Source organism: Lipotes vexillifer, unplaced genomic scaffold (assembly GCF_000442215.2).
Source record: "Lipotes vexillifer unplaced genomic scaffold, Lipotes_vexillifer_v1.1 scaffold1406, whole genome shotgun sequence".
NCBI lineage: Eukaryota > Metazoa > Chordata > Mammalia > Artiodactyla > Lipotidae > Lipotes > Lipotes vexillifer.
This window is the reverse complement of record NW_006798568.1, coordinates 533453-561441: the sequence shown is the minus strand read 5'-3', so window position 1 is coordinate 561441 and position 27989 is coordinate 533453. Positions and strand designations below refer to the sequence as shown.

At 36.8% G+C, this 27989-nt stretch overlaps 1 protein-coding gene across 1 annotated transcript in view; it reads right to left on the bottom strand.

Moving 5' to 3' along the window:
- The window catches only part of SP4 (Sp4 transcription factor), a 68622-nt gene that overhangs the window by 11875 nt on the left and 28758 nt on the right, over positions 1-27989 (bottom strand). Inside the window, exons 4-5 of the mRNA XM_007470603.1 lie at positions 17672-17900; positions 8860-9059 (exon numbers count right to left, since the gene is read on the bottom strand). Of these exons, the coding sequence (XP_007470665.1) occupies positions 8860-9059; positions 17672-17900 (429 nt within the window). The remainder of the gene's footprint in view (positions 1-8859; positions 9060-17671; positions 17901-27989) is intronic.

The window sequence follows — 27989 nt, the reverse complement described above, 5'->3', positions numbered from 1 at the left end:
CAGCAGGAACAAAATGGGATGGTGATGACATTGAAGAGCAGTACAAAAACCAGGGGAGAAAACCAAGAAATCATATGACAGTCAGATTCTCTGAGTGTAAAGACACTGGTCCACGTGGAAGAAACTTCAACCTTACTCCACCTCTCGATCAGAACAAGAAAACTCCTGGATTAAAACCATGTGAATGCAGTGTATGTGGAAAAGTCTTCATGCATCATTCATCTCTTAATAGACACATGAAATGTCACACTAAACACAAACCTCAAGATTTTAAAAAAATATGATCAGGGCTGTATAATACATATAAATGTAAGGAAAGTGGGAAAGTTTACAAATATTACAGTTCCTTACAGAGGCACTCACACAGGAACTCACACAGGAGAGAAACTGTATGAATTCCAGCAATGTGGAAAAAGTTTCAGTAATCATTCATCAAGGTTTCCAAACACATGAAAGAGTTCACTCTGGAGAGTAGCCCTATGAATATAAGCAATGGCGTAAAGCTTTACGTTCTCAAAAAGGTTTCCAAAAACACGAAAGAGATCACACCGGAGAAAAACCCTATGAATGTAAGGAATGTGAAGAAGCATTCATTAACCCCAGTTCTCTTCAAATGCATGAAAGGAGTCACAGTGGAGAGAAACCATATGTGTATAAAACATATTGTAAAGTATTTAGTATTCCCAGATAGCTTCAAGAACATCAAGGAACCCATACTGGAGAAAAACCCTATGAATGTAAAGTATGTGGGAAAATCTTCAGTTCCACTTATGTTCAAGTGCATGAAAATAATTCACACTGGAGAGAGACCTTATAAATATAAGGAATGTGGGAAAGCCTACATTTTTCTCTCTCAGGCATTCAAAGACACATGAGCCTGCACACTGGAGAGAAACCATATAAATGTGTAGAATGTGGGAAAGCATTTATTATTCCCAGTTTTCTTCAAACACGTGAAAGGACTCACACTGGCGAGAAACCGTGTGTGTGTAAAATATGTTCTAAAGCATTTCGTTTTTCCAGTTCTCTTCAAAAACATGCAAGAACTCATACTAGAAAAAACCTATGACTGTACAATATGTGGGAAAACTTTTGCTTCCACTTATGTTCAAGTGCATGAAGGAATTCACACTGGAGAGCAGCCTTATGAATGCAGGAATGTGGGAAAGCCTACATTTGTCTTAGGCATTCAGAGACACATGCATACTACAGAGAAGCCATGTAAATATCAAGAACGTGGGAAAACCTTCACTGATCTCTCTACTTTGCAAAAGCATGAAAGGGTTCACTAGATAATAAATCTAGTTTTTATAGAGCCTAGGGAAGACTTCAGTGGGCCCACATACTTATATGTGAAAACTCTCATGAGAAACAAATATAAATGTCAGTAACATGAGGTAACTTGTTGGAAAGTAATCCAAGAATAATGTTTTAGAAAATCTTCAATATAAAAGACTTGTTATAAAAATTTATAAAGATGTGTGTTTACTAAGGATCTTTATGAAAGTGTCTTTCTTGGCATTGGATTTGTACTAGTTACCTTCAAAAATGAATATTTAGGTGAGGTAATTCTGGAAGTCATCTTTTAATAACAGTTCATAAGGTTAAAAGGTAGCAATTTTTCCTTTAATCAAATAATGATATTTTCTCTTTCCATTTTTAAGTCTGTTGGACCTATGGGTGATTGAAGTGTATTTTTTTTTTTTTTGACATCTTTGTTGGAGTGCGGTTGTTTTGCAGTGGTGTGTTGGTTTCTGCTTTGTGACAAAGTGAATCTGCTGTACATATATGTATATCCCCATAAAGTGTAGTTCTAATATGCAATTAGGCTTGGTATTTGTTGGGATTTTCCTACTGGCCTTGGGTGGCAGTTCTCGGATATCCTTAATCTATTATATATACTGTACCTTTATTACAGAAAGATCTTTTTTGGGGGGTGGAGAGTATAGGAGCCTTTTTCCATTTTCTCTACTATTAAATACTTGGAATAATTTTTTCTGTATGGCCAGGTCATCAAAGGGTGTACATTCCTGTAAACTATGTTTTTCCATTTGCTTCTTCATTCCTTCTGACTGCTATTTGGTGAATAGACTTTGAAGAAGAGAGACTTGTGATAGGACAAAAAATCTAGCGTTGGAGATATCCTGCCTGTAATATTAGGACCTAGATTTTCCAGAATCTATCCCCTTTGTGGTTCCATGTTAGAATTCACCAATAGCGTCACCTGTGTGCAATTTAAAGGCAGATGAGAAGGCATACTTCAGATTTTGGAGCCACCATGCTGGGAGAGAGACAGATATAGGAGGTTTGAGGACACCACCTTTCATCCTATTTTCCAGATTCTGGGTCTTTGTATTCAAGAGTATCCTCAAAACCACCAACAACTGTTTGATTCCTATTATCAGAAGTGTAGTTTTCCTCTGATGTCTTCACAATTCTACATAAAGATCTGTCAGAGTTTGAATTTTTCTGTGAGGCATCCTGTGTCCAGTTGGAAAATAATTCAGAATTTCATGCTTGGGGATATTGTCAGATTACCCTTCTGTAGATTGACAGCTTCATCATGTCTAATTTGTGTAGGAAACACCTTATGCTGTTAACATTGTTAGTGAGTATGTTTTCCTGATTCACCATACATTCACAATGGTGCAGCGATAAACAAGCACATGGGAGTTTGCTGCATTGTGCAGTGGCTGCCTTGACCCACTCCTTCTATGTGAGAATAAGCCCCTTCCTCATATCAGGAAAAGTATGGGTGCTTTCTGTTACTTGTAGCTGAATATAATCCCTCTTTGTTTTCAGTTATGTTTGATTGTACATGATTAAAAGTCTGTTCATGTTTTGGTGAAAGAAATGATTCTGCAGTTGTTTCAGAGAGAGATTTTATCAACTCTTTCCTCAGCTTTCATATGCTAACAAATATTGTGGTTTTTATTTCCTCAGAAAATATATTAAAATACCCATTATAATTATGGATATTCAGGAAAAAAGAAAAGATACAATGAGGAATGCTAAAAGTGAAAATAGTATTTTCTTTAAAGAGAAAGAGGACATTTGTGCAGACTCAAAAAAATCTCCTCTAAATATTTACTAATTACTGTGGTTGTGTTCTTTTAAGTCCACAGATTCTTTGATACTCCTCCCTCTAGGAGGTGGAGCTTAATTCACTTCCTCTTGAATACTGAATGGACTTAGTCACTTGCTTCTAATAAACAAAATATGGAAAGGAAAAAAGAAAAACCACAGTGGAGATACCTGGCAAACATTATCTTAACTAATTCATCAAGGTTAACATCACCAATAATAAGACATATTGACATCATGTACTCCCTGATATGATGTGATTAGAAGGACAATGTCTGTGATATTCTTCCCAGCAACAATTCATAACCTCAATGTAATCATGAGAAAATATCAGACAAACCCAAATTGAGGAATATTCTACAAGATACTTAACCTTTAAGTGTCAAGGTATGAAAAGACCAGGGAAAAAAATGAGGAAATTTCATAGACTGCAGGAGACTAAAGAGCCATGACAAATAAATGCAATGTGGTAATCTGGACTGAATCCTGGAATAGAAAAAGTGTATTTGTTGGGAAGCCTGTAGTTTAACTGATAGTATTGTACCAATGTTAATTTCTTAACATTGTGCTATGGAAGACATCAGTTATAGAGGAAGCTGGGTGAAGGGTATTTGAGAACTCTCTATATTATCTTTGCAACTCCTCTGTAACTATAAAGTTACTTCAAAATAAAAAAGTTATAAATAAATAAAATAAATAAGTTCCTTAAAGCTGAAGGGGTAAAATTAGGTCACCTACAAAATATGAGAAGAGAACAATGAACTCCTGATTAGTAAAACAGATGCAAGAAGACAACAGAGCAGTGCCATTAATGTTTTAAGTGAATATAATTTTCAACCTAGAATTCTGTTTTAGCCAAATTATCAATGAAGTGGAAAAGCAAAATAAAGGCATTTTAAAACAAATTTACTTCTGTATGGCTTTTTGTAGGAAGCATTTCATAATGTTTTCCAGAAACCAAGGGAATAAACTAAGAAAGCTGAAGATGTGAGATCTGGAGAACACTGGATCCAAACCAGCAGAGCAGGGAAGAAAAGTCTCAGGATTACAGTTGTGCAACAGCCCTAGACAGGAATCAGTGTTTGAAAAGAAAGCTGGAGTCCTCCAGGAATAAGGAGAAACCTGATGGAGTTGATACTTTTCTTGAAAAGTTAAAATAACAAAAGGAGGTAATAAAGTTAACCAATGCGAAGGGGAAGAAGGCAATTTGAAACTTCAGGAAAAAAAAAACAAAAACAAAAAATACACAGGAAAGGACAAGTAATCACAGTCCATTACATAAAATAATTATTATTTATTTACTAATTTTCAACTTTAAAAACTAAGCTATAAAAAAAAGGAGGCAGCAGTTATTAAAGAAAATGTAAGCATTTTAACATCAAGAGAAAGAGAAGAGATAGTAAAACTTTAGGTGAGAGAAGTTAAAAGGTAAAAGGGATGGAAACTGAAGGACAGACATGGTAATACGGTATCACAGAGTGGTGAGTCACGAGACAACATTTGGCCTGCACACAGTTAAAGAAAAAATGCAAGGTCATTGATGGTGTAAAGTCAGGTAAATTATTTTGGGGGGAGTACTGATTTCTGTCAGTTTACAACTGAGTGTTCATTTTTTTAATTTGAAGTATGTTGATGTATACTACTGTATAAGTTACAGGTGTACAATATACTGATTCACAATTTTAAAGGTTATACTTCATTTATAGTTATAAAATATTGGCTATATTCCTCATGTTGTACAATATATCCCTGTAGCTTATTTTATACCTGATAGTTTGTACCTCTTAATCCCCTACCCCTAAATTGTACCTACCCCCTTCCCTTTCCTTACTGGTAACCACTAGTTCGTTCTCTGTATCTGTGAGTCTGTTTTTAAAAAATTATAGTCACTAGTTTGTTGCATATTTTAGATTCCACATATAAGTGATATCATACAGCATTTGTCTTTCTCTATCTGACTTATTTCACTTCATGTATTGATCGACACTTAGGTTGCTTCCCATATCTAGGCAACTGTAAATCATGCTGCTGTGAACATTAAGCCGTGTGTATCTTTTCAAATTAGTGTTTTGGGGGTTTTTTTGAACACATACCCAGGAGTGGAATTACTTGGTCATATGGTAGTTCTATTTCTAGTTTTCTGAGAAACCTCCATGTTGTCTTCCAGAGCAGCTGCACCAATTTACAGTACCACTAAGAGTGTACAAGGGTTCCCTTTTCTCTGCATCCTCACCAACATTTTTTATTTGTATTCTTGTTGATGATCGCCATTCTCACAGGTGGTTTTGATTTGCATTTCCCTGATGATTAGCAACACTGAGAAGCTTTTCATGTGCCTACTGGCCATCTGTGAGGTAAATTCTTAACTCTTAATGCAAGAATAGTCAGTGTCTAATATTGCTGTATCAATAAATAACAGTATAAGCATATTATACAGGTATGCACAGCCATCACAGGATGAATAAAAATGTAAAAATAGTTAAAGGATTAAACATGATTTTCTCCAGGGAGCAGACGGGGTGGGACAAAGAGTCTGCTTAACAATCCAAGCTCTTCTACATGATTTAAATACCATATCCATGTATCTTTTGAAAAAAAATTTTAATTTATTTTACAGAAAGCAAAAAAAAAAAAAAAATCTGCACTATTTTCAACAGTGAATAAAAATAACTCATTTGTCCATTCATAGTAAGATGATGACTGAATTTCTACTTAGTGCAGTGGTTGGGCATTAAAGAAAACATAGTTCCTGCCATGAATGGCCAAGGCTTTCAACTTAACATATTAAATGCTTAATCAATACTTATTTATTTCAAAATACTTGTTTCATTTTCTTTTCAACAACTTTAATAAACACCTAGAATGAAAGTTACTTGTACTACTTCTTTAAAAGTAAAAGGTATCTGATGTTAAGCCAAACACTTCAAAATAACATGTTTAAATAAACCATTTTGTGTATGATGTATTCAAGATGTTTGAAACACTGAAAGTTAAGCTGAAAGTATATTAAATTCTGAATTATTCAGGTTATTAGAAGACAATAATGGTGTGGACCATTTAAAAAGAAGAAAGAGGGCTTCCCTGGTGGCGCAGTGGTTGAGAGTCCGCCTGCCGATGCAGGGGATGCGGGTTCGTGCCCCGGTCCGGGAAGGTCCCACATGCCGCGGAGCGGCTGGGCCCGTGAGCCATGGCAGCTGAGCCTGAGCGTCCGGAGCCTGTGCTCCGCAACGGGAGAGGCCACAGCAGTGAGAGGCCCGCGTACCACAAAAAAAAAAAAAAGAAAGAAAGAAATTATGCTTCTAAGTCATTAATCTTTTGAAGTAGTTTATATAAATCCTTCAGTAAATCTGCCTTGTGTTATCTGTATGGGTATGAATGTACAACAGAAAGGAACTTTAGAAACTCATCACTTCTCAAACAAAATGATGAAATCACAATGTGAGAGGTTCCAAATTTTCTTGGCTTCCCTCTTCTGCCCCACTGTTAAACCAGGGCAGAAATACTGCATCCACTCATACTGACATAAACAGCACAGTATTTTTCTAACACAGACATCAATATTGTTATGGGCTTAATTTTTAATCACAACATATTTGCCAATATGAAAGGTGAGGTGGCCTTAGAAACCCAAATGTAATACCATACAGAGTTTTTAAAACTTTTTTTAAATTAAAGTTCTTATTTTTAATATAATGTTAACTCAGTGATTGAGCCATTACACTAAGACTCTTCTGTGTTACTAAGTTGTGTGCATATCAAACTAAGTAATTTTAATTTATCACTTTAAATAGATTTAGCAACCATTATTTCTTCTCTGAGACTATTTTCTAATCTGTAAAATGGAGCCAATTTCTGGCTTACAGTGCTTCTGTTAGAATTAAATGAGCTGATATATTTGAAATATCTGCTATTCAGTAGATCAATAAAAGTCAGTTCTAGTTCCCCTTTTGTCCTACATGTACCTTGATACAAGTTAAATGTCTAATTCAAAAAAATCTACCCAAATTATTACTTTATTCAATAATTAAACATTGAGTCCCAAATATATATATACCAGATATGTTCTAAATAGAGAAGGTCAGTGTTATATACCAAAACAAGGAAAATTGCCCTATCAGATATCAAGACTTAATATAAGCTTCTGGTAATTAAAACAGTATTAGTATTACTGTAGGAAGTGATAGACAAAACAAAGGACTCAGAAATCGAGACATTCTTAAAGGGGACATCAACATATGAGAGAAGTTCATTACATATCAATGAAGAAAGAATTGAACTACTCAAGAAAGGGCTTTCCACATGAAAGAAAAACAAAATTTTATCCCCTTTTTAGTCCATCATCAAAAAAAAAATTTTTTTTAGACTAATAAACTTACAAAAAGAAAACCTTAAAGCCAATTAGAAGAAAATGTTTTTAAAAACTTTATGACCTTGGGATAGGAGAAACTTTCATTTAAAAAAAAAGCAAAATGCAAAGGAATATATTTACATATCCTTATATATGACTAAATAAAAATATAAAACTTCCATATGACAAAAGATAGCACTAAGATAAAAAGATAGCAATACTGGGGAAAACTGCAATATATAATCAGTAAGAAAAAGGAAAACAACAACAACAAAAAAGATCAAAAGAATCAACAGAAGACAAAATATAAATGACCAATAAACATAGGAAAAGATGCTTATCTCACTATAACCAGGAAAAATGCTAATTTAAAAAATTAAATAGAAACCATTTTAGACTGACAAGAACTTTCAAAGCGTGATGCTACTGAGTGAACATACAGCCAAGTGGAAACTCTCAATCAACACTAGTGAAGTAGAGATGGTAACAGCCACTTTAGAGACTCTAGTGGTTATCTAGCAAAATCAAACATACACATTCTCTAAGATCCAATAATTCTACTTCTTGTACATGTTCACTGTATGTTCAAAGTAGTAAAGTTTGTGACAGCAAAAATCTTGAACTCATCTAAATAGTGTGGGAAATGGATCAATACAGTGTGGTAGAGTCATGTGATAGAACACTACATAGCAGTTAAGAGAAATAGACATGTATTCATACACATATATATACATATATATGAACTTGGATAGATGTCAAAACATAGTAAGTGAAATTATGATACTGTAATATATCAGTTACGTAAAATTTCATAGAAAACACAAAACAATATTCACAGATATATCCATGAAGAAAATATGTAAGAGTATTAAAACTACACTAAAAACTTACACTTGAAATTCACGGTAGCTGTTGTCGAGGACAAAGACGATGTTAACTTTACAATGATTTGTTTTGTTAAAAAATAACAGATAATACAGCATGTTAACAGCTGTGAATTCTGAGTGAGAGTTAAGGTAGGTATTTGTTATACTTTTCTTGATACTTCAGTCAATTTTCTGGATTGTAAAAAAACAAAAACTAATCAAGGTCACCAATAAGTTGATAATTCAACTCTCTTCTCATCAACTTAAATACTGACAAAAAGTAATATGTGAGTTCAACATGCTAAGAATGCAAGATAAGCAAATGGAATAAATTCCAAGTCATGTAATTATGCTGATAAAGCTTATGAAAAGTAGAATAAAATATATCTCAGAAATGAGGTAAAGAATTTTGATCTTAAACATCTTTCATATAATCACTAAAATGAATTTTCTCTCTTTAATTTCCATATTTCCCAATTTCATAGCTAACTATCACTATAATTTTCATCTAAGCACTGAGAAAAGAAGTAACAATACAAGTCCTAAAATAAATCAACTAACCTGTATGGGTTCTTCTATGTCTCTGAAGCTCATCACTCCTTGTAAATCTTTTGCCACAAAACATCCAGTTGCATATAAAAGGTCTTTCTCCAGTATGCCAGCGAAGATGTGCTCGTAGATGAGATGTTTTGCCATAAACTTTTCCGCATCCTTCAATATGACAGATATGTTGTTTCTTTTTTCCTGGTTCATTACTGCCTCTACAAAAACAAAAACAAAAACCAAACATTAATTACACTCCCAAACACCAAGCTTATAATTCAGGAAAAGTAAAAGGGAATTAAGGTAATTAAATGATGCTTTTCTAAATGAGTTTTTTAAATCATGATGCCACAACTGTAGTTAAAAATCAGAAAAAAACAGCACTGTGTAGTAAAACTGAAAAGTGGTATGAAAACACATTAATTTTAGAGAATGTATGTTCTGCCATGGAATTCACATGTTCATTTCCTAGTACGTTCCTCCCCTGGGGAAAAAAAATCTCTTTAAACTTTTCAAGACACTTGAAAACTCTCCTCTAAAATACCAAAGAATGGTAATCCTCATTTAAAAGTGTAAGGTTCAGAGTTTCACTTCCAGCAAAAGCAGCACGAAGAGCTCCCTGGACCTACTCCCCAGTGAAACCAGTGCAAATGATAACAAAAAAAGCAAATACCATTTACAATCTCTGGAAATGGCCCTATGAGTATACAGCAAATAAAGAAACATTTATTCACGAAAATCAAATAGAACTTGGTAAGAAGAATGAGAGTCTGCTGTATTTGAACCAATACTCACTCTGTGTCTCCCTCCTCCTTCCACCTCCCCTGACACAGAAACACTATAGACTTGTGCAATCAACAACAGGGTTCCCTCTTCTCCCACCCTTCTAGTTGCTGGGTTTTCTCCCCAAGAGAGGCAGGACATCAGCATTTCTCAATCTACCCGCAGCTACCTGTTACTGAGGCTGAGTTTCAGGTGAGTGTGGCTGACAGATGGGGAACAACTTTCTTCCACCCAATCCCAACCCGAGACACAGCCTCGACCTTGGATAAGGCATGATGAAAACACGGGGGTCCAGATGACCCCTGACCCAGCTCATTTGTAGTTCAAAAATCAGAGGTTCCAAGCCTGGAGTGACCAGACAATAAAACTTGAGGCTACTGCTGACCTCCTGCCCCCATGTGCTCAGCTCCTAGAGCTGAATGCATAGGGAGAAATGTGTCACTGTCCCAACCCCCAGTTCAAGAGCCATGACACAGAGATTTTGGCCAGAGGGAGAGCATACCATAAAACAGAAGGCTCCAAATCTCTTCCCAAGAAATTGACTTCACTTGCAACAAAGTGTGGAGAGGTTTGAGCCTAAGGATCTTAAAGACAGTGGAGATTGTTGCAAAAGGCAACTGGGAGGAGACTAATAGATTTACTGGAGACACAAGCTAAACTATAGACTGACAGGTTGCCAGAAAGAACTGAGGAAAGAGGTAGCCGGTAGGAGTCCTACAGGATCAGAATAAATCTCAAGCACAGACCTAAATTCTGCCTTTTAAAACTCTGATTGGATAGGCCTGTGGAGCAATATATGCTTCAGGGTATTACTGAAAACAACAGAGCAATCAGCTGGCAATTAGTGGAGCTTAACAGCTGGGTGTGGTCAGGGAAAGGGAAAGTCAAAGAGAGGACTGCGAAGACCAGTGTCATGGAAAGAGCCAAAAAAATCCCTACTAAAACCACTGTCATCCCAGGGTCACTAAGGAGCAACAGGCTTCATACTGGGGGGGGGCGGGGGAGTGGGGGCAGGGATTTTCATTAAAATAATCCAGCTCCTCACTAAACAAACAAGCAAACAACAGTAACAAGCCAGAGGTGGGAAAAGGACAGAAGGCAGTACTAGGAGTTGCTACAATGTATTATTTCTCCAGTTTCCAACAAAAAATTATGAGACGTGCAAAAACCAGAAACAAAGAAGGAAAAAACGACCTTATACACTAGAGAAAAAGCAGGCAAGAGAAACTGCCTGTGAGAGCAAACAAATTTAACAAGACTTCAAAGCAGCCATTATGAATACGTTCAAAGAACTAAAGGACATCATGATTAAAGAAGTAAAGCGAGGTATAATGACAACGTCACATCAAACAGAGAGTATCAATAAAGAGCTAGAAATGATTTTTTAAAGAACCAATTGGAAACTCTTGAGATAAAAGGTACAACTGAAATGAAAAATTCACAAGAGGGACTCAAGAGAAGGAAGAAATAGTGAAACTGAAGACAGTTCAGTAGAGATTATGCAACCCAAAAAGCAAACAAGAAACAGAAGAAGAATAAACAGAATGTCAGAGAAATGTGGAACACCAACATATGAATGAGAATACCAGGAGGAGAGGGGACGAGAGGGAAAAGGGGAGTGGGGGATGAAGCAGAAAAAATATTCAAAGAAATAACAGCTGAAAACTTATGAAAAACATTAACCTACACTTTCAGGAAGCTCAACAAACTCCAAATACGATAAATGTAGAGATCTACAAATAGACACTTTACACTAAAAATCCTGAAACCCAAAGACAAGGACAAAATCTTGAAAACAGCAAGAAACATGACTCATCACTTACAGGGAAAGCCCAGTAGGATTAAAGGCTGACTTCTCAGTAGAAACATATTCAAGTACTCAAAAACGAAACAAAAACCAACAAAAAAACCAAAAAACGCTCACAAAAAAACCTCAAACAAGAATCCTATATCCAGCAGAGCTATCTTTCAAAAATGAAGGTGAAATAAAGATATTCCCAGATAAACAAAAACTAAGAGAATGTGTTGCTAGTAGACTTGCTTTGCAAGAAATACTAAAGGAAGTTCTTTAAGCTGAAAGCAAGTGAAACCAGCAAGTAATTCAAATATATATAAAGAAACAAAAGCGCACTAGCAAAGGTAATTATGTAATTATAAAGGACAGTGTAAGTGCATATTTCTTCTCACCTGATTTAAAAAGCAATTTTGGGCTTCCCTGGTGGCACAGTGGTTAAGAAACCACCTGCCAATGCAGGGGACATGGGTTCGATCCCTGGTCTGGGAAGATCCCACATGCCACAGAGCAACTAAGCCCACATGCCACAACTACTGAGTCTGTGTGTCACAACTACTGAAGCCCACACGCCTAGAGACCGTGCTCTACAAGAGAAGCCACTGCAATGAGAAGCCCATGCACCACCACAAAGAGTAGCCCCCACTTGCCGCAACTAGGAAAAGCCCGTGTGCAGCAATAAAGACCCAAAGCAGCCAAAAATGTGGTTTAATAAAAAAATAAAAAGCAATTTTATAAAACAATATGTATAAAATGTATTGTCAAGACTGTAACATTAGAGAAATGCAACATATCTGCCAATAACAGCACAAAGGAGGTGGCTGGGAGCAAAGCCATAAGGAAATGACCCCAAATAGGAACTCAAATTCATGGGAATAAATAAAGAGAACCAGAAATGATAAAGTTAACACAGCAAATTTAAAAGACATAAATTTATAAAAATAATAATTATAACAATGTATTGTGGGGTTTGTAACACTTATGTATTTAACAGTAATACCATAAAAAGAAGCACAAGGGAACAGACCTATATAGGAGTAACATTTCCATAACTCACTGGAATTAAGTTACCGTAAATCTTAAACTGATTATGATAAATTAATATATTGTAAGACGTAGAGCAAGCACTAGAGAAATAAGCACAGTGAAAACATCATTAATGAAATTAAAATGTTATGTTACAAATTAAAATGATATTAATTTAATTCAAAAGAAAGCAGTAAGGGAGGGATGGGGAGCAAAAAAAGACATGAGACATAGAAAACAAAAGGTAAAATGGCAGACATAAATTCATTATATTGATAATAACATCAAATGTAAATGGATTATATAAACATAAAAAGGTAGGTTTTGTCAGATTAGATTCAAAACAAGATCCAACTATGTACCATCTATAGCTGACACACCTTACATTTAAAGACACAAAAATACAAAGATATTGAAAAGTAAAAAGATGCAAAATGGTATCATGCAAACGACCACAAGAAAGCTGGAGTGGCTATACTAATACCAGGCAAAATAAACATTAAAACAAAAGATGTTATTAGAAATAAAGAGAGAAATTTGATAAGGATAAATGGGTCAATCCATCAGGAAACATACATGCATTTAAACAAGAGTAAAAAGAGAGTGCCAAAACAGAAGTAAAAACTGACAGAAATAAAAGGAGAAATAGACAATTCAATGATAATAGCTGGAGATTTCAATACACTATCTTCAATGATTTTCCACAAAACAACTAGGTAGAAGATCAACAAGGAAGCAGAAGACTTGAATAACACTGTAAATAAACAAGACCTAACAGACATACACAGAACACTCCAGCAACAACAGCATTCTTCTCAAGAGCACATGGAATGTTCCCCAGGACAGATCATATACTAGGCTGTGAAACAAATCTCAGTAAATTTAAAAGGACAGAAAATAACAAAGTTTTCTGACCACAGTGGAAGAAAACTAGAAATCATTTATAGGAGGAAACTGGGAAATTCACAAATACCTAGCAATTAAACAATATACCTCCTAAATAACCAGTGGGTCAAAGAAGAAATCAAAAGGGAAATCCTAAAAGACTTTGAGATGAAGGAAAATGAAAACACAACATACCAAAACTCAGGGGGTACATATAAAGTAATGCTTAGAGGGAAACTTACAGCTGTAAATATCTATATTTAAAAAGATCCTACCTCAAACCTGTCAGAATGGCTAGTATCCAAAAGAGAACAAATAACAAACGTTGGCAAGGATATGGAGAAAAGGAAGCCCTCATGCACTGTTGTTGGGAATGTAAATTGGTACAACCGCTACACCAAACAGTATGGATACTCCTCAAAAAATTAAAAATAGAACTAATATAAGACCCAGGAATTCCACTCCTGGGTATTTATCCAAAGAAAGTGAAAACACTAATTAGAAAAGATACATGCACCCTTATGTTCACTTCATCATTATTCACAATAGTCAAGATATGGAAGCCACCTAAATGCCCATCAATAGATGAATGGATAAAGAAGATGTGGTGTGTGTGTGTGTGTGTATATATATATACACACACACCACACAAATAGAAAATTACTCAGCCACAAAAAAAGAATGAAATCTTGCCATTTTTGACAACGCAGATGGACCCAGAGGATATTATGCTAAGTGAAACAAGTCAGACAGAGAAAGACAAATACTGAATGATTTTACTTATATGTGGAATCTAAACAACAAAATAAATGAACAAACATAACAAAACAGAAACAGAGTCATAGATACAGAGAACAAACAGGTGGTTGTCAGAGAAGAGGGGTGTGGAGGGAAAAAAAAATAGGTGAGGGAGATTGAGAGGTACAAACTGCCCAAGGGGATGAAATGTACAGTGTGGGGAATAGGGTCAATAACTATGTAATAATTTTGTACAGTGGTAATATCATAACTGGACTTACTGTGATCATTGTGAAATGTATAGAAATAGTGATTCACTATATTGTGTAACAGGAACTAACAGTGTTATAGGTCAGTTACACCTCAAAAACAAACAACTCACAGAAAAAGAGATCATATTTGTGGTTACCAGAGGAGGGGAAATGGATGAAGGCAGTCAGAAGATACAAACTTCCAGTTCTAAGGTAAATAAGTACTAGGAATGTAATCTACAACATGATAAATATAAGTAACACTGCTGTATGTTATATATGAAAATTGTTGAGAGCTAAATCCTAAGAGTCCTCATCACAAGGAAAAATATTTTTTCTATTTCTCTAATTTTGCAGCTACACAAGATGACAGATGTTCACTAAACTTATTATGATAATCATTTCATGATGTATTAAGTCATATTATTATGCTGTACACTTTAAACTTATACAGTGCTGTACGTCAATTATATCTCAATAAAACTGGAAGGAAAAAAGATCTTAAATAATGTAAACTTCCATCTTAAGACAGTAAAACAGAGCAAATTAAATCTAAAATAAAGCAAGCAGAAGAAAGACAATAACAAAGAACAGAGCAGAAACTAATGAATTAGAGAATACAAAAACAATAGAGAAAAATCAATGGAACCAAAGGCTGATTAAAGGTCAACAAAACCAACAAGCCCTGAGGGAGACTAACAAAAAGAAAAGAAAACTCAAATTACTAGAATCAGGAATGAAAAAGGGGATATCACTATGATATCACTACCAACCTTACAGAAATAAAAAGGATTATAAAGGAATACCAAGAACAATTGTATACCAATTACTTAAAAAACTATAAGATGAACAAATTCTTAGAAAGATACAAAGTACCAAAGCTGACTCAAGAACAAGACAGAACTCAGAACAAGTAATGGGGTTGAATTAGTAGTCAAAAAAATACACACAGGAAAAGCCCAGGGAGCTTCACAGGGTCACAAAACATTTTAAAAATTAATACCAGTTCTTCACAAACTTTCAAAAAATGAAACTGGAGAGACTTCCCAACTCATTCTACAAGGCCAGTAATACCTTTGCCCAAACCAAAGGCATTATAAGAAAACTAGAGACCAATATCTCTCATGAACATGGATGCAAAAATCCTCAACAGAATAGTAAAAAACCAAATCCATCAACATATAAAAAAAATTACATAGCATGACCAAGTTGTATTTATCCCATGAATGCAAAAGTACTTTAACATTTAACAATCAATTAATGTAATATACCATATTGACAGACTAAAAAAACAAAACTACATGACCATCTCAACAGATGAAGAAAAGCATCTGACAAACAATCAAAAACCCTTTCATGTTGGGTGAGTTGGAAGACTCATACTCCCCAATGTCAGAAGTTACCACAAAGCCAAAGTCATCAGGACAGTGTGGTACTGGCATAGAAACAGACATACAGATCAATGAAACAGAATTGAAGAGTCTAGAAATAAACCTATGTGTCTATGATCAACTGATTTTTGACAAGGGTGCCAAAACCATCCGAAGAATGGGGAAGGGACGGTCTTTCAACAAATGGTATTGGATGAACCCTTACCTCACAAAAATTAACCCCCAAATTGATCAAAGACCTAACTGTAAGAACAAAAACTATAAACCTCTTATAAGAAAAGTGGGAATCTTTGTGACCTCAGATTGGGCAATGGATTCTTAGATATGACACCAAAAGCAGAAGCACCCAAAGAAAAGACTGGACTTCACAATTAAATAATTTTGTGCTTCAAAGGACACGATCAAGAAAGTGAAAAGACAACTCAGAGACCGGGAAGAAATATTTCAAATCATAAATCTGATAAGGGACCTGTATCTAGAATATATGAAGAACTATTATAATTCAATAATAAAAAGACAAACAATCTAATTAAAATAGGCATAAGGGGCTTCCCTGGTGGCGCAGTGGTTGGGAGTCCGCCTGCCGATGCAGGGGACACGGGTTCGTGCCCCGGTCCGGGAGGATCGCACATGCCGCGGAGTGGCTGGGCCCGTGAGCCATGGCTGCTGAGCCTGCACGTCCGGAGCCTGTGCTCCGCAACGGGAGAGGCCACAACAGTGAGAGGCCCGCGCAAAAAAAAAAAAAAAAAAAAAAAATAGGTATAAGATCTTAATAGACAATTGTCTAAAGAAGACACACAGGGACTTCCCTGGTGGCACAGTGGTTAAGAATCCACCTGCCAATGCAGGGGACATGGATTCGATTGCTGGTCTGGGAAGATCCACATGCTGCAGAGCAACTAAGCCCGTGAGCTACAACTACTGAGCCCACATACCACAACTACTGAAGCCCACGTGCCTAGACCCTGTGCTCCACAACAAGAGAAGTCACCGCAATGAGAAGCCCGTGCACCACAACGAAGAGTAGCCCCCACTTGCCACAACTAGAGAAAGCCCATGCACAGCAACAAAGACCCAATGCAGCCAAAAATAAATTAATTAATTAATTATTTTTAAAAAAGAGATATACGAATGGCCAACAGTAAGCACACGAAAACATACTTTATATCATTAGTCATCAGGGAAATGCAAATCAAAAACAAAAATTTGTATAAGAACATTTGTAGCAGCGTAATAGCCAACAGGTGGAAAAAGTTCCAAATGTCCAACAACTGATGAATGGATAAGTAAAATACTGTATATCCATACAATGGAATATTATTTTGTTCATTAAAAAGAATGAAGAACTGACACATGCTATAATATGGATCAACTTTGAAAACATGCTAAGTGAACGAAACCAGTCACAAAACCCACATATTTTGTGATTCCATTTATATGAATGTCTAGAATAGGCAAATCTATACACAGAAATTAGTTTAGTGGTTGCCTAGAGCTGGGAGGGAAGAGGGAGTGATAACTAAATAATACGGGATTTGTTTTCAGGGGAACAACAAAGTTCTAAAATTGACTGTGGTGATGGATGTACAACTCTGTGAATATATTAAAACCCACTGAAATGTACAAATGAGTGAATTACATGGTATGTAAGTTTTACATCGATAAAGTTGTTTTAAAATTTTACATAAATAAATGAAGAAAGAAAACCATAAAAGAAAGTATAAGGTACATGGTAGAGGACCACTGAAATCCCATTCCCAGAATAGCTCAATCTAATCTCCTTCATAACAATATTGTATCTCAACTCTTGGGCTATAAAGCTAGTGATGTTCTAATGATCAAAGTACTCGGCCAATGGCTTGATTTTAACTAATACCCTACGTGCCTTGATTACATGTAGTTGTTCATTACATGTTAGCTATTATACTAGTCTCCACTGAGTTGGGTGGCAAAACAGCATTTACCTTCCTTCTCCTTCCCTACAATTAGGACAGGAACAGGCAACTCTTCGAAGCCTCTTGCCAGGCTGCACCTCTTGATCAGAAGCCTGCTGGCCTTGCTGCAAATGCACTTGTGTGAGTTGGTCAGGACTAACAGCACCTATAGTTGCATTAGCAATTCCTCCAACTGCTACGGTTACAGGAGCTATTGTAGCTTGTTGGACTTTCACTCCATCTTGTCCTTGCTGCTGACCTAAAAATGAGAGGGGAAAAGAGTATTACAATGTTTTCTATTCCTAAAAAAAGGATTTAGAAAATTTCCATATGGACACTTTAAAGCTACCATATTTGTTCTAACAGATTATCTGTGTAAAGTACAAAAGCAAAGGGGTTAATTTAAGTTTTATACTATGCCAATCCTCCTAAAATATAATATTCTAACCTTAGCAGCTCAGGCTGCCTCTATATCTGGTTGGTGGGACTATACATAAATTTTAACCCTCTTGTGGCTTAATTTCTCCATCTGTAAAATGAAGATTAATAATCCTTGCTACCTTACTACCTCACTGAAGTGCTGTGACGATTCATGAGACATTCTTTGAGATCCTCAGATGAAAGATGTTATATAAATACAAAGCATTATTATGACCATTTCCACAGTAAGCAACATATCTCATTCACTCCATGAAAATACAGGAATAAAAAGTAACTAAACAAAGGATTAAGTATAATGGACGTTTCTCATTCCTAAACACTTTAAATTAAGCAAACATCTCTTTACTGATGAGTCTTTTTTTTTAATTTTACACATTGAGTTAAGCAGTTTTTTTAAAATGCAAAACCATGCATGATTATTACATACTGTCACTAAAATCAAAGAACAGACGTTTAGGATATTATTACTTCATTCACTCATGTTATATAGCTTAGTTTTCACCTCTCAGGTCAGTACACATACCAACTTGGCTATGTTGGCTTAGGGAAAAATATGATAAGCAATATACAATATGACAAAATTTACATGGCTTAAGTTGATCCTGAGTGTATATGAGTATGCCTTATAATTATACTTTCTCTCAACATAGTTCTACTTTCTCAGGTGTGGGAATAGCAAGTATGTGAAGTGGCAGAAAAGAAAACACCCATTTATGAAGGAATGCTCCCACCTCAGAGTTGATGTAAGAATTAAATACACTAATTTTTACAAACCCCTTACCACCACCAGTGCCTAGCAAAGAATCATTCATTACGTGTTAGCTATCATTATTACTAGTCTCCACTGAGTTGAGTGGCAATACAAGAATAAAATATGGTTGCAGAAACAAACATGTGAGTACTGCATATAAAATAAAAGGGTTTATTTTAAAGCTGCATATGTAGTACTTTAAACATGCGAAGCAACCAAGAAAAGACAATAAAAATTAGCAAGTGAGAAAATAGCACACATTTTCAAAACAAAATTAAACCTTTGACTGCCAGCCAAAGTCAATCTCACTCTCCTCTGTGTAGTCACAGCAATCTGAAACCTTTGGTAGCACCAATAACTTTAATACAAATAAAATACATGTGGAGCTTCCCTGGTGGTGCAGTGGTTAAGGATCTGCCTGCCAATGCAGGGGACATGGGTTCGAGCCCTGGTCCGGGAAGATCCCACATGCCACAGAGCAACTAAGCCTGTGCGCCACAACTACTGAGCCTGCACTCTAGAGCCCACGAACCACAAAGACTGAGCCTGTGTGCCTGGAGCCTGTGCTCCACAACAAGAGAAGCCACCACAATGAGAAGCCCGTGCACAGCAAGGTAGAGTGGCCCACACTCGCCGCAACTAGAGAAGAGCCTGCGCGCAGCAACGAAGACCCAACACAGCCAAAAATTAATAATAAAAAAAATATATGTGTTCTGTCACTGCTTTAGTACAGACACATATTTTAGTTTTTCTAGTAAAGTTTAAATTTTCATTCACCTTTGCATTAACAAGGTGTGACAGGTAAAGAAATGAAAAGTAAAGTGAGAAGTTGTGAGTTCACGTCCCATTCAGTGACTGAACACTTGGATATCCTCACTTTCCTCACCTCTAATACTACTGACCTCCCTAAAATTCCTGTCCCTCACCTACTTTAAAGAGCTGTTTATGAAGATCAAATTGATTTTCTAATGGGTAAAGGCTTTGTAAACTGTAAAGCAATATGTAAAGTATAATTATTATGCCTCAATGCAGCTTTTGGGCACACATAAGTTCTACATACTCGGTAAAACCAGATTCCTTAAGGATGACCTTGGCTAAGCAAACTATTCAAACTACTTATGCATCTAGAAGCACAGTGATACACATACTCCCTATTTACTGGGGGGGAAAAAGCGTTTTTGGAAATGGGAGTTCTATCCAAACCAGCACTAAACACTATACAAAGTCTTTATAGCTTGGTCCCTATGGAGATGCAAGTATTTCAGGTTGGCAAGTATTCTTTATGTCCCCTGAAGTCATGAGATATTTCTGGCCGTAATTTTTCCAGCTACTGTTTATACAACAGTTGGTCATTCCTTTCAGGTTGCAATGATATTTATTTAAGATGCCCTTCATTATGTCAAAGAACTGCTAGAGATCCATGATCACTGGCTGATCATACCATTTCAACAGACTCTCAAGCCTCCCTACGAACGTTTATTTGTTGAATGCCTAAACAACTTGAGGAGTTATTTCAAGGAATAATACTAAGCAAACCATATTTGAATTTAAATATTTAAGCCTGACAACTCTCTTGACTTCTTAACCTAGATGTCCCAGACAGTTCAACAACAGCTCAATACTACTTTTCTTTCATTTCTGTGACCGATCAAGAATAAGTCACCAAACTCCTTACTAAGGCCTCCAAGGCCCTGCTCAAGTTTAACTCCACCCACCTCTCAGACCTCATCTTGTATTAGTCTCTCCCTTGCTCGCTCTACTCCTAACACACCTGCCTTTTCCTCTGGTCCTCAAACAAACCAGGCTCATTCCCTGCTTAGGGCCTTTGCACACACTCTCTAGTCTGGGCGAGGATGCCTTTGCACCCAGATCTCTGCACAGCTGACTCGTTAGTAACAGTCTGATCTCAGTTCAAATCCTCCTCTTTAGAAATGCCATTCCTGACCACATCATCATAGTTCCCCTTAGTCCATTTCTGTATCATCACCAAGTTTTGTCTTACTTGCCTTAAATTATCTTGTCCTCTTATTTTTTTCTGTCTTCGCCTCACTTCTGAATGTTCAGTGCCATGGTAACAGAGATCCTGCCTGTTATGCTCACTGCTGTATCTCCAGATGTGGAACAGAGCCCAAACAACAGAGCCACTCAATAACATAAGCTTAATAAAGGAAAATTTAAAAGAAAAACACATTTTAATGCTGTTTTGATCATATCACTTCTGTGCTCAGTAACTTTCATTCATTCCCCATTGACCAAAGTCTGGCATTCAAAGGACTTCCACCACAGGGACTCAGCTCCTGGCTCACAGACTTCCTCCTAAAGGCCAAATCCAATGTGCATTTTCTCAATGCACATAAATAAGACTGCACTGCTGCATGTGACACCATTGACTACTCTGTCCTTAAAACTTGACTGTCGGAGCTAACTCCCTACAATCTCAGAAACTCTTCCTCTCTGTTAGCTTTCCCTATCAGCATTTAAACCTAAACTGACGTCACATTCTTAAAAGATTTACCTACACTGGTTGCCTTTACTCCTCATTTCCCATTCTTTCTATCTATCTATCTATCGGCTGCGTTGGGTCTTCGTGCTGCGCATGGGCTTTCTCTAGTTGTGGAGAGCAGGGGCTACTCTTCGTTGCGGTGCTCAGCCTTCTCAGAGCACAGGCTCAGTAGTTGTGGCACAAGGGCTTAGCTGCTCCGCAGCATGTGGGATCTTTCCCATATCAGGGATCAAACCTGTGTCCCCTGCATTGGCAAGTGGATTCTTAACCACTGCGCCACCAGGGAAGTCCTTCCCATTCTCTCTTTAAACTACTGAAATTAGGTGTCCAACCCATCATTCTGCTAAAATGATCACAGAACGAATGATTTCTCTGATTGTAAACCCAAACATACTCTTCCCTTTTATCTTATTTCACCTCTGGAGCACCTGGAGCTGCTAATCCCACCCTCTTCTTGAAATGCTCTCCTTCTTGGGCTTCTCTGGTACTACTCACCACTGCTGTTCCTCCCACTTCTCTAGCCACCCCCACATAGTTCCAACTTCTCACTCTAACTTGCTCCTTGGTTTATTCACACACTTTCATAACTTTTACTACTATGTGTAAGCTGTATCTCCCAAATCTGTACCTTATGCTCAAACACCTCTCATGAGTGTCAGACTCTTCTTGTCATCTGCCAGGGAACATTTCCACACAGATTCTTCACAGGGAATCTGTCTAGGAATCAGACAGGTTATCCCACAAAAACGGTACTCCGAGCTACCATTTCTCTTGCTTGATTACTACAATAGCCTTCTAACTGGTCTCCCCGCTACCACTGTCCTCTATAAGTTCATTCTTTACATTGTTTCCAGAAGAATCATATTTGCAGAACTATTATACAATAAGAATATCCTGGGGCTTCCCTGGTGGCTCAGTGGTTAAGACCTGCCAGTGCAGGGGACACTGGTTCGAGCCCTGGCCCAGGAAGATCCCACACGCTGTGGAGCAACTAAGCCCGTGTGCCACCACTGCTGAGCCTGCGCTCTAGAGGCCACATGCTGCAACTACTGAAGCCCAAGGGCCTAGAGCCTGTGCTCCACAACAAGAGAAGCCACCACAATGAGAAGCCCATGCACCATAACAAAGAGCAGACCCCGCTCACTGCAACTAGAGAAAGACCACGTGCAGCAACGAAGACCCAACGCAGCCATAAATAAATAAATAAATAAATAAATTTAAAGTGTATATTGGGGAAAAAAAGAATATTCTGTAATAGATAAAAAGAATGAAAGAAATCTTTATGCACTAACCTAAATAAACCTCTAAAATACATGACTGAATGAAACAAAGTTACTGATGTTTACGTTATGATATATACTACAGACACTATATATTTCCTACAGTGATTTTCACACCTAACACATAAATTGAAAAAAGTCTGAAAGGATATGTAACAAACTGATTAACAGTGCTTACTTCTAAAAGGGGGTCTGAGATTGAAGTGTAGTCAGCAGGAGTGTTAGCCTGCACTTTTGTTAAGGAAAATGTTTCCATGTATTACTAGCATATTAAAGATTAATTTTAAAAGGAAAAAACCTGCTGGTAATTAACAGACCCAATATGGAACTTTATTATTGCTTTTATCTGCATTTATCTGATTCCTAATAGAATTGAACATGTTCTTCAAATATGTGTTGGCCATCTGAATACCTTTTCTGAATTGTGTGTTCAAATCCTTTGCCATTTATCTACTATGGCTTAGGTCTTTTCTTCTGTGTAGCTCTATTTATTAAGGACACTTTGCCTTGTTTGAAATATTTTCTATGATGTATAAGCTTTAACCACATATATTAAAACCAAAGGAAATATGGCTTGGTCAAGCCCTGCAAAGTCAGCTATAAATGACATTTTAAAAACTCTGATGCCTTCACAACATTTAAATACAATGGGAACACAAGGGGAGAAGTAGAAATAATAAAAGATGAAGATACAACCTTATTGTCCATTTCCTTTGACTGATTTGATCCTCTTAGCATTTCACACCAACCCTTTGAGGGAAGTAGGACAGTTAATATTTTTGTTTTATAAATAAGAGAATATAATCCAACTGGTCCTTATTTATTCTTATGGAAAAATACATGACTTACAAGATTTGAATGACAGGTAACATTACTGTGTACGTAAAACAGGCCTATACATTTGAAAAATAAAAGAAACCCCAACTATCTATCGGTAAAAAAATTAACCCAACTACCAATTCACTGAAAATGATATATTTAATAATAGTGAAGCACAGGTTCAAAATACTATTTTACGTACGTTTCATAATTGTGTTTTTTACACATAGTCTAGGATATAAGGTTATCTACTAGATTTGAACAGGAAAAACAAAAACTGTTGACTTCCATAATATAAAACTTGCTGTGGAGGGCTAGAGGGACTTCTTACTCTTGTGAAAACATTAAAATGATTATTAAATCAGCCTATTTTGGTTTATTTATTTCCTCTACAGATTTAACTGGGAGTCTGTCTATACAGAGGCCTCTGAAGGAAAGAATATATGTCTCCTTACTTTGATGCAAATAATTTTCAATAACTATACTCTGAAATAGGATTTGGCTGCCTTATAATCTAACTTAAAACAGATAAGAAGGCTGTGTATTTCTAAACATAAAAAGATAACCAGGTATGTCTAGGGCTGGGGGGCAGGGGGGGTTGGGAGAAGAAATGGGAAGTGACTGCTAATGTCCCTGGGGTTTCTTTATGAGGTTATGAAAATGTCCTAAAATTATATCATGGTGATGGATACACAATTCTGTGAATACACTAAAAGCCACTGAATGTAAACTTTAGATGGCTGTATCATATGGTATATGAATCACACCTCAATAAAGCTGTTCAAAAAAAAAAAAGTTAACTAAAAACTCTACTCTTGTTGGCTGTAAGTCTCTTTAGTGATTCTCACCTGGAGGTATTTTTGTATTCCAGGGGATATTTGGCAGTATCTAGAGACATTTTTGGTTTTCACAACTTGGAAGGTATTACTGGTATTTAGTGGATAGAGGCCAGGGATGCTCTTAAACGTCTTACAGTGTACAGGACAGGCCCTCAAAACAAAGAATTATTTGGTCTAAAATGTCAATAGTGCTGAGGTTGAGAAACCCTACTTAAACTGAGCTTCATAACTCAACTAATATTCATGGCCCTCATTTATTCATTATAAACAACCAGAACCAAAATAAAATATGTGAAAAATTAAAACGTGGTACATTTATATGCCTAGAAAAACGATAAACTATATGTGTCTCCATTAAAAAAAAAAAAGCAACTGCATGACTGAATTAAAGCCCTTACAAAGAGAGTAATATACATTTGGGAACAGACTTTGACAGATATATGACTTGGATAGATTCCATAGCACAGTGGTAGAATAATACCTTGAGTTTGAAATTATGCTTATTCCAAAATACTTCTTTACCTATTGAAGAGCTGTCAACTCTGTGTTTTTCTACAGATGAACTATAATCTGAGAACATTAAGAAATAACTGAGTCTTCTCTGCACTTCTTAAATGAAGGTGAACTATATATTAGCAAATGATTTCCATGACCTACCATGGGTCATGTACAAGTTGTAAACCTATACTGAGTCCCTGAGTAGGTACAAGAGACAGTTTAGCAATACCTATAGATTAAACAGAGCTTTGAAGTCAGGCAGATCTGTCTTTGAGTTCTAAATCTCTGTAGTTTCTTCCTTTGAGTGGCAGGAATTAACTGAGATAATGCATGTAATACACTTAGCACAACGTCTGGAGTACAATAAAGACTCAATGTTAACTCCAATACATCTGAAACTGCATAACTGGTTAAGTACAAATACTTAATAACAGCCGCTCAGATTTCTGTAAGTCTTAGATCTTTGCCTAAGAACCTAGTGTACAAGTGAGATTTATTCATTCAACAAACATTTCCTGAGTACCTGCTACATTCTTAACACTGCTGGAGAAATAGAGTCTGACTTGAAACTCGAACATGTGGGGAAGACAAGTTTAAACAAATAATTATAATACGTGCTACAACAAAAACATACATAAGATGCCTAAGTAGTAAAGAGGAAGATGATTTACTGGAAAGGAGAAACAATGAAGGTTTCATGGAGGAGATAAAACCACTGCCAGGTAGAAAGAATAAAGGTAAACAGGAAGGCAATGGGAATGGGTATATTTACAGGCATAACCCTGAGACAGCATATTGCTGGAGATTACAGTTCCAGGAAACGAGGGGCTAAAGGTAGTGCTGGAGGGATAGATCAGGAAGGTCCTTATTCAATTTCTTAAACAAGTGACTTTCTGGGGTGGGGGTGTGAGGGGTGTATCCTTGTTAAAATATCATGGCCACCCCTCCCTTCCCCAACCAGAGAATAGCTGCCATATAATAATCACCTACATTTACTGAATTTATTATATGGCCAGAATACATAATCAACTACTTTACCCTTTATCACCTAATGCCCTCTCTGAAGGCTCTGAGAGGTTATGTAAATTTCCCAAGGTTATACAGCTGCTATCAAGTACAGCTGCTATCAAGTTACAAAGCCAGGGTGTGAACCTTGTTCAGCCTGAATCCAGAGCCCTGCACTCTTTTCCAGGTGGCTATGGTATCTCCTTGGGAACCAGGGATATTATTTGGGCTTTGGAGGCAATAGAGAGTTATCAATGGTCTTAAACAGAAAATTAATGGATTCAAGGTCACATTTTAGATACAACATTGCCAAACAATCAATTGAATGGAGTGTGGAAGTTCTATTCATAATTTTCAAATAAGACCTGTAGAAGACCCATCATTATATCCTCCATATTACATTACGGACATGACTTTATCAGTGTTCTAACAGGACCTTTACACAGATTAGATAGGAAAGCTGCCTAAACCAGCCCTATGCATCAATTTAAGATTTTGCTTTTCATTACCATTTATTGAAAAAAAAACTCCACACACAACCAGGTCAAGCTTGGTTTACAAGCTGTACATCTCTTAAAATGGGTCAGAAATTCAACAACACCTAATAAGACACTAGGCTGTATTTCAAGAGCAGGTATCTCAGAGGTATACCTAAGTAAAACCTGCCAACCAATTTTCATGCTTGAAGGTGTTGCTCTTTTGAACCTCCTTGAACTAGGAAGGGAAGGCAACTCCAATCACTTAGAATCTGCTATTGATGAGGCATGGCAGGTGGTAATTAAGCTTTTTCACTCTCATTTTAAGTCCTAAAGTGGCTGCCATTACTCATGAAAAGCAGATGTCGACCATGAAGAGCAGATTTGGGCAACGTTTTAAAAATGAACCCTAAACTTCACTAATGATCTGATACCTGAATTCAAGAAAGTGAAAGGAAGAACTATCCTATTTTTACAGAATGAATACACTTAGAAGGGACATCTAAGCAGAATTAAGAAGCAAGCAGTGAGAATGCTGATTGTAAGAAAACAAACACTAGTAATCTCCAAAGTTTCTTTACTATATAACCCTACCAGTAAAAATATCTTAACTTCGTAACCCAAAATATTTCTTTAGGGCTTCCCTGGTGGCACAGTGGTTAAGAATCCTCCTGCCAATGCAGTGGACACGGGTTCGAGCCCTGGTGCGGGAAGATCCCACATGGCGTGGAGCAACTAAGGCCACGCGCCACACTGCTGAGCTTGCGCTCCAGAGCCCGCGAGCCACAACTGCTGAAGCCTGGGAACCTAGAGCCCGTGCTTTTCAGCAGGGAAGGCCACCGCAGTGAGAAGCCTGCGCACCACAGCGAAGAGTGGCCACCGCTCACCACAACTAGAGAAAGACAATGCACAGCAACGAAGACTCAACACAGCCAAAAAAATTTTTTTAATTAAAAAAAAAAAGCATTAATAACTTGAAAAGTCTGCAACTGGAAACCTATGAAGGCTCGACAAAGGGAAAAGGAGTACACAATCAAATCTGGGTTTTAGGAAAACTCTGGAATGTCAAGTATGTGACAGCAAAGCTAGAGACAGAGAAGCCAGTTAAGAAGAAGCTATTTTACCTTCCAGATGATGAGTCCCTGAAAAAGAACACTGACAATAGAAAGGAAGAACTCAATAAAAGAAAAATAATTATAATAACAAAAAAATGGTTGCTAGCCCTAGTGAAAACTTTTCTGTGCTCTAAGCACTGTGCAAAAGACTTTACATATATTATTCTACTAAAGTAACACTATTATTGCCATTTTACAGATGAGGACACTAATACCTAGAAAAACACTTAACTGAGATTTAAGTGGTAAAACCAAGACTTGAATCAAGGTCTGTCTAATTCCAAGGTTCAGGCACAGAACCACAAACTCTGGCTAAAATCACTGCTAATCCCAAAACTTCTGAACTTCATCGTCATCCTCACCTTGCTCTCTAGTTATCTGACTGCAAACACACTCTCAATTCAGCAATCTCTTCTGGCTTCATCTGGCATCCTTTGCTAATAGTCCCTTGCCTCTTTGAACTTCTTTCCCTCTCCACTAGTTCTATATTCCTATCGAACCAATCTCCTTGAAATCAGATTAGCCCCCTCCCATCCAAGTCCATATTATGCAACCTAAAATGAAAATTTGACCATGATATTCCACTTCTTAAGGTCCCCCGAGGGCTCCTCATAGTCTTCA